The sequence below is a fragment of the Dromiciops gliroides genome, chromosome 5 (assembly GCF_019393635.1).
Source record: "Dromiciops gliroides isolate mDroGli1 chromosome 5, mDroGli1.pri, whole genome shotgun sequence".
In the NCBI taxonomy this organism is placed as follows: Eukaryota; Metazoa; Chordata; class Mammalia; order Microbiotheria; family Microbiotheriidae; genus Dromiciops; species Dromiciops gliroides.
Genome location: NC_057865.1, coordinates 250,451,887 through 250,471,255, shown reverse-complemented (window position 1 = coordinate 250,471,255; position 19,369 = coordinate 250,451,887). Strand labels below are relative to the sequence as shown.

Here is a 19,369-nt window from a genome sequence, read left to right as displayed (position 1 = left end):
GGGTTGTTGTGACAATCAGATGGCATTTGTGGAGTGCCTTGTAAGCACAGTGCTATATCGCTACTAGCTGGTCCTTACTGATCCTATTCTCAAAGCTCTTCCAGCTTGATAAAATGTTGTATTTCACTGACACAGACCCCAAGAACAGAGATATTTACCCTTCTGCTTCTATAACCTATCAAACTAAGGCTGTAGTGAAGATCTGTGTCCTTTGCTAATATGGTTTTTTTGTTTTGGTTTGGTTTGGTTTTTTGGGGGTTTTTTGGTTTTTGTTTTTTTTTTTATGAGGCAATTGGGGTTAAGTGACTTGCCCAGGGTCACACAGCTAGTAGGTGTAAAGTGTCTGAGGCCAGATTTGAACTCAGGTCCTCCTGATTCCAGGGCTGGTGCTCCATCCACTGCGCCACCTAGCTGCCCCTAATATGGTTTTTAATTAGAAATTCTTCACTAGTTCATTTACACTGAACTTCTCCTCTTTAAGGGCTAAGAGAGAAAGGAGCTTAGGATCACAGATAGAGATCAGGAGGAGACCCTACAAGTCATCTGGTCAAATACCCTCCCACCATATGTCTTTTGGAAGTCTGGTGCTTCTTTGTTTTGTTGTACAAGTTAGAAAACTGAGTCTTAAGATGTCAAGAGAAAAAGAAATGTCAAGAAACTGGACTAAGATCCCATCTCTAGTAAGGAATTGGAACCCCAGTCCTGTACTGATATAGGATACTTAAATAGAAGGGAGGGAGGCGAACAGGAAGCATTCATGTGTCAAGTACTGTGTTTAAAGCTCTACTAATATTTCATTTTATTCTCACAACAACCCTGGTGCTATTATTGTCCACATTTTATAGTTGAGGAAACTGAGGTACATAGACTCATCCAGATCCACACAGCTAGTAATTGTTTGAGGCCAGATTTGAACTCAAGTCTTCCTGACTCCAGGTGTAGCAGACTATCCACTGAGTCACCTTGCTGCCTCTAGATACCAACTAGGGACTGCATGCCAACTGGGCAGATTCCTGCTTGCCTTATATAGATCTTATCCATGTTCTCTATTAAGTTTACCACAAGAGGTCCACCCAAAGGTCTGGAAGCCTTCCGCAGTTTCTCCTAAAATCACAAAGGGTGTCAGTTGAATATCCTGGCTGCCTGTCTGCCCCTGCCTTTGCCCTGTAATCAGCCTGTCTTCCCTTCCTATGACATCTCTCCTTGATGGAATCCCTTCCTTCTGCTCTCCTTCGAAGTGCCTCATTGTACATCTCTGAATACTAAGTAGCACTAATTCTCCTCTGTTGTTTTAGGATTAAATGGTTTTAATTTCCTGCTGCCTGCCCACCAGGCTGCCAATGCTGTTGGACCATCTCCAAGTCAGTTGACTTCTCTCCATGTTCCCTGCATGGTTGTGCCATCTACAGCACTGGCCCCGGTGCCTTTTTTCTATTCTCCGGCAATCAACAATCCAGTGCCTTCTTCTGGCCCAGTGAATTTTGGCTTGCCAGGCCTCAGATCTTCAACTCAACTTCTCGTTGGCACCAACATGGTTAATCCAAAGACATCAAAGGCCCCTTCCACGGAACCACAACATCCAGGCCAGTCTCCAGTTCACCTAAGCCCTGGGGTGTCCAGGTCCCATAATGCAATCACACCAGATTCCCCTGTTTGCGTGGGTCACCCAGTAACAATTATGAAATTACCCCAGGTGAGTCCTTATAACAATTTTGCATTAATTAACAATGAATTAACCATCTTAATTACAGAAAGGCTATTGTTTTCTGAGATTCAGAGATGAGGGGAGACAGTGTTGTCTTCTGTAGACCTTCTGAAGGGAGGTTGTCAGGAATTGGGATGGGGTCAGCCATGCCAGCAGATGTTGTTCATATAATCACAGACTTAGAGCTATAAGACTGTCCAGACCAACACCCTCATTTTATAAATGAACAAACTGATAGGCCAGTAGAGATCCCAAGTCTTTCGCACTTTCTCCTCAATGTGATTCTTAACTACGTCTTAGGACTCCGAATCCACCCCTTCTTTAAAGTGTCCATGCATCTTCAGAATTGTAGTGTAAAGCTTATTTGGTCCCCTGTGCCCATTGTAAATTCTTCTTGGATTTGCAGTGCACCCAGTATTTTCAGATTGTTTCTTCCTAATTCTAACCAAGAAAAGGACAACCCCTATCTTTTGTCATACCAGCCACAGAAATGTACAAAAGCAAACTAACATAAAGAGTAAAAATTGCCCCAGAAATTTTTGTGGTCTGTAAACAGCCTAAAATTTAGGATCAAAGTGGAAATAGCCTATATGTATGAGGAATGAAAACAGGGGGAGGCATATGTTCTAGTACTCTCTCTCTCTATTCTGATTTATTCTAATTCTAGTGGGACTGGGGAATTTCTTTCTTTTCTAGACATGAGAGTTATTGGGACCAAAACTTTCAAGCAAGTCATTCAGAGTCTTTTAAGGCTGCCCCATATTAAGAAAGTGTCTTAGTTTTATAAGAGAGACTGGTTTAACATTCTGATTCATAGGTCAGGTTGCAACTTGATGGTTATGATCTGACTTGACTCCTTTTTCTCATTTCTAAATAGTCACCAGGCCCAGTGACACCCAAGAGCATCCGGCCACCATATTGCGAGACCTTCTTCAAAACTCCTGGCAGCCTTGGAGAACCTGTGACTTGGAGAAAAATCGAAGGGAGTCAAAGAAATTTAAGCTCTGCCCAAAGGAGACTACAGATATCCAGTGGCAGCACTGATTAACTGTAGCTTGGCCAAGTGGAATGGGAAAACCCAACAGGGACTTTAACACTTGTTACAAGGGGCATGTTAGTCCTTGATGGGGTGTTTATACTAAAGAGTTTAAGAGTATAATTTCCCATTCTCCTCCACTAGTCCCGTTAACTCTCCCTCCTTTCAAGTCATCCATATTCCTGAAATTAATTTTTTATTAATTGCTCATTTAACAACCGTGAGGTTTCAAACACGATGCATGGTGCAGCAGTGAAAGCATTGACTCACAGTTGTGGTTTCAACGTCTTCTTGCTCTTGAGTGGATTGAAGAGGCTACCAGAGTCTTGTGGTTTGAGAAAAGGTGAGCTATCGAGCACTTAACTAGGGTAATCGTTCCTCACTTCACATAGACTCTCGACTTACCCTGAGTAAATCTGTGGTAAAACCAATTACTTTCTACAGTTAAAAACGCAACTGCTTTCTGAGTCTCTGTTGGTCAAAGACAGCATCATCTACACATTCTGTTTTCTAATTTATTTTGTTCTTCAAGTGGGACTTAGTGGGAAGAAAAAAAAAATTTGTTTACAACCACAGAAAAACAGATTTTCTCAGGGCATGACTTACTTGAATGTTAATATTATTTCCTCTGTAATTTGCCCTGTACTTAAAAATCCCTAATCGCCTATGGATGAATGTATACATGTGAAAAAAAAAAATGTTAAGACCAGAATAACTGTGAAGAACAACTTGCTATGATGTATGTAGTATAAATGAATTGTACTATCATTATTTATGCAGGTAAGAAATGGGATGAACGATAGGAGGGCAATAGTTAGTGCCCAGGTATCCAAGCGAAGAGTTAGTTTTCGGTGCTATGTTTTCAAATCCCATACGTTCAGTTTCCTTCCCTCCCACCCACACCCCATCACTACCACCACATTCTTTTTCACAATGTGAAATTTAGGGAAGCAATTGGGTACAAATGCTTTCTAGCACTTTCTGCTTAGGTCAAATGAGGAACATAGAGATTGTCCTTGTAGAGTAGGTCTGAGAGGACATTGGGAACTGAATTAGGAAAATGACCTAAGATGGAGAAGTTAGTATAGGAGAAATCAGCACTCTTTTCTTTGACTCATTTCTTTATTCTTGCGAGGGGTAAAGGAGAGAATAGATACATTGTAATTAAGTGTCTTAAGAGTCCTTAAACAAGGGTCAGTTGATACTCTGGAGGAGGAAGAATGGTTAGTTTACAAGTGTTGAATATATTGTCACAAACAGTAGCCCGAGTGCCTTTCTACTGTATCCCTCTGATCAAACCACAATGACTTTGTGTTGTAACAAGTATGAAGAGAACCAGAATAGAGCTGTTGATTCCTAAATGTGCTGGTATTTATCTCATTCTCGCTTTAGAATAGATTTATCCCTTTTTTTTTTCTCCTCCTTCTCTTATATTTAGAGTCCCCTACCCAGATGGTCCCAAAAAAGTGTTATCAAAAAAAAAAAGGAATTAAAATATTAATTTAAGTGACTCTGGGAGTCTGATTAGCTTTTTATTATCCGATACAATTCAACAAGCATTAAGCACCTGCCCCGTGCCAGGCACTATGCTAGGTGCTTGCAGATACAGACAACAATCAAATAGTCCTCCTCAAGGAACTTCTATTCCTTGAAATAGAATTTTGAATTGAAATGGAAATTAATGAAATAGGAAAGTAGTAATAAGCTTAAAGCCCTCAAGGCAGGCGGCTTCACCAAATAAAGATGCCAGGGGTTTTTTGTTGTTGTTTTTTTAATTTAAACTTGTATAGACACTACACTTTTAAAGTTGACGTGATGCTTTGTTTTTCCTTTTTTATTCCCTCATTTGAATATCTTTTAGAAGTTAAACAAATAAATAGAAAGTAACAATTATGTTGCTATGTGAAAAAAATAAGATGAACTATTGGAAGCCAACAGTAAGCACCCAAGTGTTTGAGAGAAAGAGAGAGAGCAAAGTGCAGTGGACAGAGGGCCAACCTCGGAGCCAGGGTGTGTGACACCTGGTCAAGTCGCTTCATTTCTCCATGCTCTAGACAGCTCTCTAAAATGACAAGTTACAGAGGTGTCGGCCTGCCTTGGTAGAAGGAATTTCCTCCTCAGGAGCTCCCTCTCAATGAAATCATAGACCCAGTCTCTTTCCTATCAATGATTGAGGAGAAAGATGAACCTGAGCTAACAGAAAGATAGTGATTTGACTTTATTAAGTAGATAATGTGATATGCAGACTATAAATCTGTACAGGGTACAAGTTTGTTTTTATTATAAGCCAAGTATAAGATTTTCTCCCTAACATTTCCACTGAGCTGGCCTATATTTTAGATGAAAACTGTTTCCTTCTCTCCATCTCACCCCCGTCCCCATCCTTCCCACTCTACCTGAAAACTCACCACCTAATATCTTTTCTTGATTCCTTTTCTAATCTCACTTTTTATCTCGTTCCTGCATGGTGTGCCTCTAACCACAAGGGATACAACATGTAAGAAGGATGCCTGGATCTTGGGGGATCCCAAGAACTTCCTATCCCATATCTGTCGCTTTTGCAGACCGGTGATGGGATACTTGGCAACCTAAGACAAAACATCTATATGTATCCAACATCTATATGTGGTCTTGATTAAAGAGAGACCACAAAGATTGTTACTTTGGGGGATAGTGCCTCCAACAGGATAATACCTTTTAGTACTTGAGCTGCTGAACTCAATTTGGGGGAGATTTTTTTTTTAGTAGTGAAAAAGCAATGGCAATCTAGACTCTTATCACTGTATAATGTAAATGGGAAAAAAATGTCAGCAATGCTGCTAGGACAATGCAGATTTTGTATTTGCACTGAGGAAGGTGCACACACGGCCCAGGGTTTGTGAAACCCTTCCATTCTGGTACAAGTGTTGGGGACATAACTTAAATACTTGAATCTACCAACCAAGTTTACATTTCTCAATTTCTTTTTTAAAAGGTGCTATTTCTATATTTAAAAGAGCTGTATTTTTTTTCCTCCATGTAAAGCTGCTTGCTGTTTATATTATTGCACTGCTAGTTTTCTGTAGTTATTAATATTATTGCTGCTTGTAGCTTTCCGCATACTTTCCCTCCCTTTCCTTCCTTCTCCTTAGCTATGTTCTCTATAACTGTCTGCATATAATTTTATTTACTACAAGCACACTGATTTTTTTTTAATTCTTCTAGAAAAACATTCAACTTTGTGAAATAGCAATAAAAATTTTGAAGTAAGAAGTGGTCTGATAATGGGTGTTTATTTTTGTTGGATATTCCGTTTTATTGTTCCTAATATTATGGAAAATTGGTTACCATTCCCTTTCAAGTATTCAGATCTTATTGTGGTATGGTAAAATAAGAATAGATTTTGAATAATAGGCCCCCCAAGTTAGAATCCATACTCTCCCATTCACTGTGTGACCTTAGGTAATTCATTTCAACCAGCTAGCCCTTAGTTTCTTCCTCTGTAAAATGAGGGGGTTGAATGAGATCAGCAATTCTTAAGAGGCATACTAATAAGTTCTCTGTAAGTGTGCTTATTTTTTTTTAATCTTTTTTTTCTTTTTCTTTAGCTCTTTCAGAGATTCTTGTTGGGCTTGTGTCTAATCTGCATTTATCTTCAAGGCTTTGCCTTTTTTTATTTTCATGTTGTCTTCTGAGTTGTGTCTTGATCTTCACTGTCATCCTCCTAGCTTTTAATTTTTAATAAGGTTCTTTTGTTGTTTGCCCATTTTTTCCAGTTCTTTAAAAAAAAAAAAACAAAAATCAAAAAACTGCACTTTGTGTTAAAATTTGTTTCTAGGGGGAAACTAGGTGGCACAATGGATAGAGCACTGACCCTGGATTCATGAGGATCTGAGTTCAAATCCAGCCTCAGACCTGTAACACTTACTAGCTGTGTGACCCTAGGCAAGTCACTTAACCCCAATTGCCTCACAAAAAAATTAGTTTCTACTCACGTGAGGGGTGAGAAGGCACTATCCCAAACTTCAGGCTCTTTGATAATACTATTTTCAGAGCTAACTCTAGGGGTCTGCATGTTTTTGTTGTTTCCAAGGTGTGATTTGGAAAGATGTGTGGTCACCTCAGTTTCGGTTTGGGCTTTGGTCCTTACCCAGGAAGGACCTCTACTCCCAACTGTAAGCACTCCTCTGTAACCTAGAACTAGATAATGGACCATGGAGTTGCCAAATGGGGCCCATTCCTATGCCTGTCGCTAGCACAGGGTTTCCTAATCTCTTTCTTCCCAGGTGTCCAATCCATTTACTAAGCAGAGCTCCCCATTACTACTACTGACACCATCATTTCCTCTAAGGCCCACAGCTGGTCTTACCCCTCGTGTACTCCAGACCAGCTGCCATCTCAGTGTCACCAACCTCTTAAGTTGTTCTGGGCCAGAAAAGCATTTCACCCTATCCTTTTATTGGTTATGCTGCTTTAGAATTCGATTTGCCACATTTTAAAGTTATTTAGAAGGAAGTGTTGGGAGAGTTTGGTTTGAATGATCCCTTTACCTCTCCTCAAGGGTTGTAAAAAATCTGAGCATTCCACAGTTGTTGATGCTGATCATGAGTGCTAATGAGTTTTTGGTTTGGGTTGGACCTGTAATTTCTGGTCCAATCCTTTCATTTTGTAGATGAGAAAACCAAGGCCCAGGGAGACTACTTGGAGTGATTTGCCCAAAGTCACACAAGTTGTGAGCAACAAAGGTGAGGTCCACTGATTAAAGAACCAAAATGCTTCCTCCCCTGACGTAACCCTCCCCAAAATTTAAAGAGCTGCCATGGACAAAATATGAGAGACTGAAAAAGGCCTTGCATGTGCTGGATGGACCCCCTATGGCAAATTTCCCTGCACAGGCATGGATGGGTATCTTTCTTTCTTTCTTCCTTCCTTCCTTTCTTCCTTCCTTTCTTTTTTTTTTTTTTTTTGTGGGGCAATGAGGGTTAAGTGACTTGCCCAGGGTCACACAACTAGTAAGTGTCAAGTATCTGAGGCTGGATTTGAACTCGGGTCCTCCTGAATCCAGGACCAGTGCTTTATCCACTGTGCCACCTAGCTGCCCCTGGCATGGATGGGTTTTGATCTGCAATATTGGAAGGAATCACCAAATTGATTAGGCCTATTTGAGTCTTTGATTATGAATAGCTAGAAAGGGTAGCTAGGTCTTACTGTGGACAGAGCTCCAGGTCCAGAGTCAGGATGACTCATTTTCCTAAGCTCAAATCTCACCTCAGACACTAACTGTGACCCTGGACAAGTCAGTTAACCCTGTCTGCCTCGGTTTCCTTATCTGTAAAATGAGCTAGAGAAAGAAATGGCAAATCACTCAAGTATCTTTGCCCTATTGGGGTCACAAAGAGTCGGACGAAACTGAAAATGACTGAACAACTACAACGTCGGGAAGAACTTGCCAACCAGTGGCCAATACTCAGCACTTGACAAGGTGCACAGAGGGACACACAGTCCTTTTCAACTTTAAAGGACCTGCCAGAGCAGGATAAGTTTCAACAAAAATGAGCCTTTACCCTTTGACCCAGTCATATTTGGAGCATCAAGGTAGCTCAATGCATAGAATACTTCTTGAGTCAAGAAGACCTGAGTTCAGGGGGCAGCTAGGTGGCACAGTGGATAGAGCACCGGCCCTGGAGTCAGGAGTACCTGGGTTCAAATCTGGCCTCAGACACTTAACACTTACTAGCTGTGTGACCCTGGGCAAGTCACTTAACCCCAATTGCCTCACTAAAAAAAAAAGATGAAGAAGACCTGAGTTCAAACCTGACCTCAGAAACTTACTAGCTGTGTGACCCAGGGAAAATCACTTAACCTCTGCCTCAGTTTCTTTAACCATAAAATGGGATGATGACAGCACCCACCTCCCAGGGTTGTTATGAGGATAAAATGAGGTCCTATTTATAAAGTGCCTAAAACATATTACGTGCTTAATCAATATTTGCTTCCATTTTTCCCTTCCTTTTTTCCTTCTTCCCTGTATCACTACTAGACCTATATCCCCAAAGAGATCAAAGATCCATATGTACAAAAATATTTATAGCAGCTCTTTATAATTGGTAAAAAAAAAACTGGAAAGTGGGGCAGCTTGGTGGCTCAGTGGATAAAGCACTGGCCCTGGATTCAGGAGGACCTGAGTTCAAATCCAGCCTCAGACACTTGACACTAGCTGTGTGACCCTGGGCAAGTCACTTAACCCTTATTGTCCCGCAAAAAAAAAAAACAAAACAGGAAATTAAGGGAGTGTCCACCTGTTGCAGAATAGCCAAACAAATTGTGGTATATGGATGTATCAAGATAGTATTATGTCATAAGAAATTATCAAAAATTCAAAGAAACCCGAGACAGGTATGAAATTGTGCAGAACAAAATGAACAGAACTAGGGGAACAATTTATAAAATGATAACATTATTTTTAAAAATTTAAGATTCTTATCAATGCAATGATGTCACAAATCCAAAGGACTGAAGATGAAACATTCTGTTCACTGCCTGCCAGAGCTGTGTTGGACTTAAAGTGAAGAATAAGATTAACATTTTGGATAGGTGAATCTGGGATGGAGTGTTAGGCCTGGAGTCAGGAAGACTTCCTCTTCCTAAGATTAAATCTGGCCTCAGAGGGGCGGCTAGATGGTGCAGTGGATAGAGCACTGGCCCTGGATTCAGGAGTACCTGAGTTCAAATCCGGCCTCAGACACTTAACACTTACTAGCTGTGTGACCCTGGGCAAATCACTTAACCCCAATTGCCCCTCAAAAAAAAAAAAAAATCTGGCCTCAGACACATACTAGTTGTGCTACCCCGGGTGAGTCACTTAACCCCTGTTTGCCTCAGTTTCCTCATCTGTAAAATGATCTGGAGAAGAAAATGACAAATTAGTATCTTTGCCAAGAAAGCCCCAAATGAGGTCATGAAGAGTTGGACAAAACTGAAACAATAAAATTAGAAAATATAAATATGAATGTCTATTCACTTTTGAATTTCATGTATTTTCCCAATCATATAACAAATTGAGAGGTAATTTGGTATAGTAGACAGACTCAAGAAGGGTCTCCAAACCAGAAGCCCGGAAGACCTGGATTCTAGTCCTGACGATGTATGGTCCAAAGAATAATTTTGAATATGTGGCTTTAAACCCATCGACAGAGGTCAAACTCTCTTAGCAATTATAGAACACTTGGAGGTTTTCAGAGGACTTGACACATTCTCTCAGTTGATCTTCACAACCCAGTGAAGTCCACGCTATTATCCCATTTTACATACAAGTGAAAAAGCTAAGGCTAGGAATTTAGTGTCCTGCCCAAGATAGTACAGCTTGAAAATGTTCCAAACAGGATTTGAACTCGGTCAATGAGCATTTATTAAGCACCCACTATATGCCAGGCACTTTCCTGAGCACTGGCCATACAGAAAGAAGCAAAAGACAATCCCTTCCTAAGTATTCCTGATTCCAAGTGCTATCTACTTTGTCTATCCCTTGGAGAGAAAAACACCAGACTTGGAATCAGAGCTCCTGGGCTCATATCTCAGCCTGGCTACTTACTCTACAAATGATGATAGGTGGGGGGCAGCTAGGTGGCGCAGTGGATAAAGCACCAGCCTTGGATTCAAGAGGACCTGAGTTCAAATTTGACCTCAGACACTTGAAACTTACTAGCTGTGTGACCCTGGACAAGTCACTTAACCTCTCATTGCCCCGCAAAACAAAACAAAACAAACAAGTGATGCTGGGTTAACTAAATGTCTCTGGGCTCCGATTTCCTCATCTTTAGAATGGGGGCAGGAGGAGGTACACTAGTAGCCTCTGAGGCCCAGTATAGCTCTAAATCTTTGCTTTCGTGATCATTGGAGGACGTATATTAATAAAAGACCAATTCCTAAAAGTCTTTCAATGGATGATGACATGATTCTATATACTATTTCCACACACCTGTGCTACCTTCCAGTACTGACCACACGATGGCAGCAATGTCTAACAGCAGCATGTCAATAAAGCTACCGTTACATTTCAAATTCTAAATTTCAGCAGTTATCAGTGTTTTAGATGGGAAGCTTGCATCTCCGTTGCACTCAAAAATGTAAATGTGGATATCTATTCATTGTTGAATTTCATGTATTTTTCCCAGTCATAAAACAAACAGAGATAGCATGTCATAGTGGACAAAGAACCAGGAAGGGTCTGTGACACAGAAGCCAAGAAAACGTGGGTTCAAGTCCTGTCCCTGACAAATGTGGGGTTTTTGTGACTGGATATAAACTAAATCTCCCAAGGCTCTAGGCTAGAGGTATCAAGCACACGCAGGTATCCAACATTCTTGAGTGCCCCAAACAGATTAAATTGTAATTGGGAAATATTTAACAAAATAAATAAAAATACAATAGAACATAGATCATGTTAATATGTAGTTTTCTAGTTTTTCAACGTGTGGCTTTCAGGGATCCTAATGTATGGTTGTGCCTCCCCCTACTTCTAGGCATTGTTTAAAATTATAAATGACAGGGAACGTTCAGATCTGCACTGGTAGGAGTTTTCTCACCTTGGAATTCCTTACACCCTTAAAATCAAAGGTCTAGTCTCTATCCCTAGGAAACAAATGAACATCCTTGTTATATGAATCTAGGAGCTTTTTAAATCACTCTTTGCCCACCTGAGAAAGAGCTAGGTATTTTCATTGACTCACACATCACCATCACTACCCCCACTCACATACCTCATTATCAGCTCTGACTGTGCTTTGGTTGCTAAGCAACTCAAATAGCATTGCCGGGCATGAGCATTAGCTATTAGCTGCCCTCATTTTCTTTAATGAGACCATGGCTGTAGCCCAAATTACCTTTTTTTTTCACATGGAGAGCTGAAGAGGTTGCACAAGACTTATCTCCTTAGCGAAATGAATCACATCTTTGATTGGCTAATGAAGATAAAGGAAGCCTGGGTTGAGCTAGGAAGGTCGTATTTCTCAGGCATTTTAATTAAGCAGTACCTACTTATGTTGTTTAAAATTCATCTGTTGGAATCACCATTTTTGTTTTACTCTTTTTAAAAGGGATCTCTTTATCTGAGATGTTATAGATATACACATATATATGTACATATGTGTGTACATATGTGTGTATGTGTATAGATACATAGATATATAGATATATATTCTATATATGTAGGCTCTCTATGAATCCTGAGATATAGGAGAAAATAACACAGGCTTTAGGATGAAGGCCTTGAATCTAGAAGTAATATGATACAATAGACAGGATGCTAATTTTGGAGTTAGAGGCTCTTGGTTCAGCAACCAACTTTTTTTTATTGAATAGAATTTTATTTTCCAAAATATACGTAAAAACAAATTTGATGTTTACCACTGGTATGACTCTTGGCTGGTCACTTTCTAGGCCTTAGGTCCCAGTCTCCTGATGTCTGAAATGAGGGGATTGTCACAGTTGACCTCTTCAGTCCCTTCCAACTTAGCAATCTTTGTGTTTATGTGTATGCTTGTATAATCTGCACAGGTGGGATTTTAGTTAATAAACATTGATTAAGCCCTCCTATGTGCTAAGCACTGTGTTAAACTAAGTTCCAAATCTCAATTGAAATTAGCATTCCACAGAGACATCATAGATTTACTGCTAGAAGAGACCTTCCTGAAAATCAGTTTTCAAAGTATGGTCTGGGGACCCCTGAAGGTCCCCAAGACTCTTGTTTTTGTTTTGTTTTTTGGTTAGGCAATTGGGGTTAAGTGACTTGCCCAGGGTCACACAGCCAGTAAGTGTTAAGTGTCTGAGGCCGGATCCTAACTCAGGTACTCCTGACTCCAGGGCCAGTGCTCTATCCACTGCGCCATCTAGCTGCCCCTCCCCAAGACTCTTAATGGGTCAATAAAGTCAAAACTATTTTCATAATAATTCTAATATGGTCAATATTAAAGTATGTAACTGACATCAACATAAAACACTTGGGGGGGGGGAGTATAACTGGATCAGACAGCTTGGCGGCGCAGTGGACAAAACACCGGTCCTGGATTCAGGAGGACCTGAATTCAAATCCGACCTCAGTACACATGACACTTACTAGCTGTGTGACCCTGGGCAAGTCGTTTAATGCTCATTGCCCTCCCCCCCCAAAAAAGAGTATAACTGGATCCTCAGACCAAAAAGTTTGTAAAACACTGATCTAGGCTAACCCCTAAACTGAGGCCTTCATAACCTAGCCCCTGTCTTTCTACCCTCATATTATTGCTCCCCTTCCCTCACCATCCTCTGTTCTTCATATGCCATCTCCTGTCTCTGGGTGTTTGAAAGGGTCTTCTCCTGCGACTAGAATGAAATCCTCACCTCCACCTCAGAGAATCTTCTCTTCAAGATCCCACTCAAGAACAAGCTTCTGCAAAAGGTCCTGACCCTCGCCCATCCCCACCATCCATTAGTACCTGTCCTCCCTAAATACCTTCTGTTATTTTGTCTTAATTCTTTTCATGTTTGTTCTGGCTTTCCTGAGAGAACTTAAGCTTCTCAGGAGTGGGCTTTGGCTCACTCTGTATTTGTATCCTCACCACCTGCCAAAATGCCTAGTACATGGCAGGCACTTAATAAATGGTCAGTGACTGATGAATGGATTGACTGATTATGCCACACTGCCTCTCCCAATTTTACAGATGAGAAAGCTAAGGATCAGAGAAGTTAAGGGACTGCTCAGGGGACACTCAACTTGTATCAAAGGTGGTATTCAACTTGGCCTATTTCCGATGTTCAGCTCCAGTACCAGCTACAGAATGACCCATTAAAAACATCACAGGATAGGTCAGGATGAAAACATGGTAACTGGACCTACCATCCTTAGTCTGGCAGTCACACCTAATTTGAACCTCTTCTGGTATGACTGCAGGAGGTGTGGCAAACATCACAGATCAGAAGAGTAAACTGTAACTCCCAAAGAGACCAAAGAAAGAGGGAAACATCATATGTGTGTATATATACATATATATATATATACACACACACACACATATGCACACATAGATATGTACAAAAATGTTTCTAACCACTTTATGGTGGCAAAGAACTAGCAACTAAGGGAGTGCCCATCAATTTGGAAATGGCTGAACATGGGGCAGTGAGGTGGCACAGTGGATAAAGCACTGGCCCTGGATTCAGGAGGACCTGAGTTCAAACCCAGCCTCAGATACTTGACACTTACTAGCTGTGTGATCCTGGGCAACTCACTTAACCCTCCTTGCCCCATGAAAAGAAAAGAAGAGAAGAGAAGAGAAGAGAAGAGAAGAGAAGAGAAGAGAAGAGAAGAGAAGAGAAGAGAAGAGAAGAGAAGAGAAGAGAAGAGAAGAGAAGAGAAGAGAAGAGAAGAGAAGAGAAGAGAAGAGAAGAGAAGAGAAGAGAAGAGAAGAGAAGAGAAGAGAAGAGAAGAGAAGAGAAGAGAAGAGAAGAGAAGAGAAGAGAAAGAGGAGAGGAGAAGAAAAAAGAAACGACTAAACAGACTATAGTGAATGAATATAATGGAATATTATTGTGTGATAAGAAATAAGGAAGGGAAGGCTTTCAGAGAAACCCAGAAGAGGTGTAGGAATTTGTGCAGAGTAAAATGAATAGAAACAGGAGAACAAGTTTAAAAAAAAATTGCAAAAATGAGCAGTTTTGAAAGATTTAAGAACTATGATCAATATGGCGGTCAATCATGATTTCTGAGGATAAAGAAAGTTATGCACCTCTTAACAGAAATGATGGACCAAATATGGAGAATGGGACACCTTTTTGATAGGAATTTGTCTTGCTTAAATATATGTGTGTATATATATATATAATACATACATGTGTATATATTTATATAGACCAACATATATGTAGAGACATAAACATATTTGTAGATATGTGTGTATTATATGTGTGCATGTATTTGTATTTCTTTTTTCCCATAGGAAGTGGGAAGGGAGAGGGAAAGAAAATAAATGCTTATTATTGAAAAATAAAATAAAAATTTAGTTTGGAAAAAAATCACTCTAGTAGGAAGTTCTGGAAGGACACATACATGCTTCTCTCTGCATTCTCTAAGGCAATTGTAAGTCAGGAACCCAAAGGGGAGACTGCTAAAAGAGACTCAGGGACCTTCCAAATTAATTGGGTTATCATTGGCAGAATAGGGTCAATTTCCTGAAGTTCTTACTGCATCTTGGTTTCTGTTACTTAGATCTAAAACATGGCTTGGAGGGAATCAGCATCCCTTTTTCATAGAATTTAGTAGCATTGTGGCATGGCGAAGGAAGGTGATATTTAGGGGGATGGGAGAGCAGCAGCAGCAACAGCAGCAGCAGGTCTGAACAGTGGCCAGATGCTCTATTAGTGAGCAGTACTGCATTTACTCAATGGCTGCTGGCGTTCATACAAGCTGACACAAGCAGAAAGTTAGAGCTTTAATAACTTTTCATTTCCAGAGAAGACCTTTTAAAACCCTTCCCCTCTTCAGAGAGTTACCACAAGACAAGTTTGTGCTTTAAAAATCACCCAGTTTGAACTGAGAGAAGAAAGAGCTTTTTCTTTCAGGGTTGGTTTTTTTTTTTTTTAAGACAGAAACCATATGGAATTTCCACCATCACATAGTGCACAAATTACTTTGCCTGATTTTCTTGAAACTTTACCCTCTGCATTCCAAGCTGAACAAAGGTTGAAGATGAGTAGGGGAGCTGGTACTGACATTCTAGCAGCAAGCATGTTTTATTGGGAAACTTGCCCAAGAGAGGAAAGGGGACAATGATGATGGAAGCCGGAGGCGCTTGATCCATGAAGCTCTGACCTAAGCCTTCTCAATAGGCACAAAGGTTACATAAGCCTCATGCATTCTGAGTTCAGGAGATAGAAACACTTCTCCTTTTCCTAATCTGACAATTCTACTTTCTTGTCCTTAAATGAGATGACTAGGGAAGGAGCTCTGATTTCAGCAGCATCTCGGAGACTCCCAGCATGGAAACTCTCTCCTTAGTAGATCACAGAATCTTAAAATTGAAAGGGACCTCTGAGGCCAACTAATTCAAAATCCATACCACAAAAGGAATGTTCTCTGTAGCATATCACTGTAACAAGAAGTCATGCAGCTCTGCCTGCAGACCTCCAAGGAGAGGGGCCCTACCACTTGCAAGGCAATTCATTCCACTTCTGGACAGCTCCAGTTGTTAGAAAAGTGGTGTGTTTTTCCTCCCAGATATTAAGCCTAAAATTTGGCTGAGTAAAATTTCCACCCACAGCTCCTAGCTCTGCCCTATAGGACCTACCAGAACTGTTCTAATTTTCACAAGACAATCTTTCAAGTACTTGAACAAAAGACCTAGGGAATTGAATGAGGCATCTAGAAGTTAAGCAATATGTGTCAAAGACAGGATTTGAACCTAAGTTTTCCTGCATCCAAACTCAGCACTTTATATACTACCTCCAGGCTGCCTCTAATGACATGGTATTTAAAATATCTGTATGGGGGGCAGCTAGGTGGTTCAGTGGATAAAGCACCAGCCCTAAATTCAGAAGGACCTGAGTTCAAATCCGGACTCAGACACTTGACACTTACTAGCTATGTGACCCTGGGCAAGTCACTTAACCCCCATTGCCCCACAAAAATTTTAAAAACCATAAAAATAAATAAATAAATAAAATGTCTGTATAAGGGGCAGTGGTGGGCTCCTATGTAGGCAACAGCGTTAAAAAGTCAGAGTTCTTAGGAATGCCCCATCTTTCCCATGTATCTTTGTGCTGGTCCTACTGTAGTCCTCCACCTATGCCTAGTCTTCCCAAGCTGCACCCCAAACTCTGAACCTTTCACTGTATCCCCCCCATTAAAACAGTGCTTTGTTAGCAAACAAGCGAATTTGAAGAACCAGTTCAAGCTAACTATTCCTGAAGAAAATATGTGTGTAAACTTCTGGTTAGGAGGGTAATGAGAAAGGCTGTAGAGAAGAAATCCACTCTCCCAAGTCAATTCAACAAACATTTATTAAGCACTTGATATGTGGCAGACATTCTCACATATACCCTCAGCAAATGTCTGAAAAGGACAGCAGGTGTAGCAATGATAAAGACCAAAGGAAAACTGAAGTAAGTTCCTCCATCTGATCCAGAACTGCAAGCCAGAAGCCAGCAAAAGCTAGGAAAGGGTTTCCATCAGAGAAGTCAATGTAAGCTAAGAGGTCTAAAGACTGAGCATGCTGGGAGAGGGGCCCATTAGGGAAACTAAAGTCAGTTCCATGAAATAGCCCTGATGTCAGATCACAGCTTTTGGATTCTCATAATAGAAATAGGAGATAGAACCAGTCTCCATAGGTCACTGTGGAGAGAAACAGATTGAGGCTGTGAATTCCTGAGAGTACTAAGAGACTCATCAAGAGACAAAGCCAACTCAGTGACTGGGTGCCATGTTGGGAGTGCTTGCAAAGGGCCTGAAAGCAGTGAGATCTCTGTCATGTGACTGAGACATGTCATCAACGGACAGAACCATCTCCTAATTGAGGAGTGTACAATGAGGAGAAAAACAATAAGCATTTATTAAGCACTTATATGCCAGAGATGGTCGGAGGCCAGTATCTGTAGTGGACCACCAAGAAATGTAGAAAGGAGCCAGGGATTGAGGCAGAGGATGGATCCTTAGTAAAAACAACAAGAATGGCAGCATCAACATCCACACCACAGAAGGCACAGAACCAACCAGGACCTAACCAACACACACAAATATAAAATCCCAATCCAGGAACAGAGGCTGAAAACATGAGTAAAGAGAAAAAAAAACAGCAAATGAAGAGATACTATAGGTTCAGAGAAGCTCAATAGGGAAAACCACAATTTATATTCTACAAGGGACCCTCTCAAAAAGCTTGCCATCTTCCAGGGTTGAAAGTTCATTCATTCAACACAATTTCTGTTCCAAAAGAAGCAATTTCCATTTAAGGGCAAAAATCAGAGCACACACTTGCACAAATAACTACCATGGACTTTGAACTCTAGAAGCATAAATTAGTCAAATTGCTTAAATAGCAAAGAAAGTATTCAGAACAATGTGTCAAAATGTCCTTTTTAAGTTAATATGTCACCTTCTACATGAGATGCTTCTTTATCTTCCAAGATGTTAGGGCTCTTCTCCTGCCCTGCAAATTATTTTGTATTTATTCTGTGTTTATTTAGTATTGACTGATCTATTTACATAGTGTTTCCTCCAAATGGAATAAATTCCTTGAGGACCAGTTGGGATTTTTTTGTCTTTGTATGCAAAGCACCTAGAATACTATCTACCACAGAGTAGTCATGAATGTTCATTGAATTAAACTGAACTGAATTGAAATTCAAGATACCATCATCTATAGAAAAATGCCCCTGGAAAGTAAAAACAAAAACAAAAACAAAAACCAGTGTTCTTTGATTATACCCCAAAATACTGCCTCAAAAGCTTTCTCCTTTCGTTGTCTCCTACTACCAAGAGCCCTAACAGGAATCTCAATCGGTCCCCTTAACTTCATAACTAGAGTATATTTTTAAAAAAAAAAACAACCTAGAGTATCAGCAAATGTTGCCTCTCTGAATTCAATCAGAAGAGCAAAACTGATAAACTGATTTTTCTTAAAGACTCTCTAATAAATTAAAAGTAAAGGTTGTTGTCATGTCCAACTCTTCATCACCCAGTGGGCCATATCACATCCACCCTGTCCATGGGGTTTTCTTGGCAAACATACTGAAGCAGTTTGCCATTTTCTTCTCCAGTAGATTAAAGCAATGGGAAGGGTAAGGTAAGAGTGGCACACAACAAAATATGGGTTCTAGTAGGCTCCCCTCAATTTTCCTGTTTTCTGTCTCTACTATCTACCTCCTGCTACTCACATACCTGCTTCATTGTTGATTCTAAATTAAAGTACCCTCCTTCCAAATGCATACTTATTAGTACCTTTCAATGGAGTTGTTTTAACACTGAGGATAGGGAAGGCTTTTTGGTTTTGTTTTGTTTTGTTTTAATAATCCTTATGTCTAAAAAGATACTAACATCAAAAGTGGCTATTTGCCAACAATCTTGTACTTCTCCCCAGTGTTAAAGTGACAAGAATCCAGTTTATGAAATGCTTATCTGACACATTAAGCTATACTCCAGAATGGCATCCCTTACTTTGCTACATTGATGCTTCTTTGTCATAGCAACTTGACTATTTCAGTGTTTCCTGGAGTAACTTTAACATTTATTACTAAACAGCAAAATCTACATCCTGTTAACAGTAGCAGTTAATACTTTAACTCCATCTGTTCTGGAATACTTCACATGCATATTTCCTTCATTTGTTTCCTTTCTTTTTCTTTTTTTTAATTTAAAGACAGGAGTCAGAAGGGTGGGAATGATTTAAGCATCTGGACTTTGATCTACCCTTGGCCCATTCATCTATGAAATTCTCACCCCTACCCAGGAATAAACAATGACCCAGCTTGAGTTTGACAGTAATCAGAAGAAAAGTTAAAAGGAATTTAACAGTCTCTTCTTTCCTTTATCAGTTCCTCAGTGGTTAAGAGGAAAGATGATTGTAAATGGGTGGCTGTCTGTATTTATGAAAGACAAACATAGAGAGGAAGATGATTTGTAA

The 19,369-nt window shown here is 40.2% G+C and overlaps 1 protein-coding gene across 1 annotated transcript in view; it reads left to right on the top strand.

The window, feature by feature from the left end:
• The window catches only part of E2F7 (E2F transcription factor 7), a 50,366-nt gene extending 44,454 nt beyond the window's left edge, over positions 1–5,912 (top strand). Inside the window, exons 12-13 of the mRNA XM_043967751.1 lie at positions 1,296–1,693; positions 2,583–5,912. Coding sequence (XP_043823686.1) covers positions 1,296–1,693; positions 2,583–2,753 — 569 coding nt within the window. The 3' untranslated portion in view covers positions 2,754–5,912. The remainder of the gene's footprint in view (positions 1–1,295; positions 1,694–2,582) is intronic.
• The last annotated feature ends 13,457 nt before the right edge of the window (positions 5,913–19,369 follow it).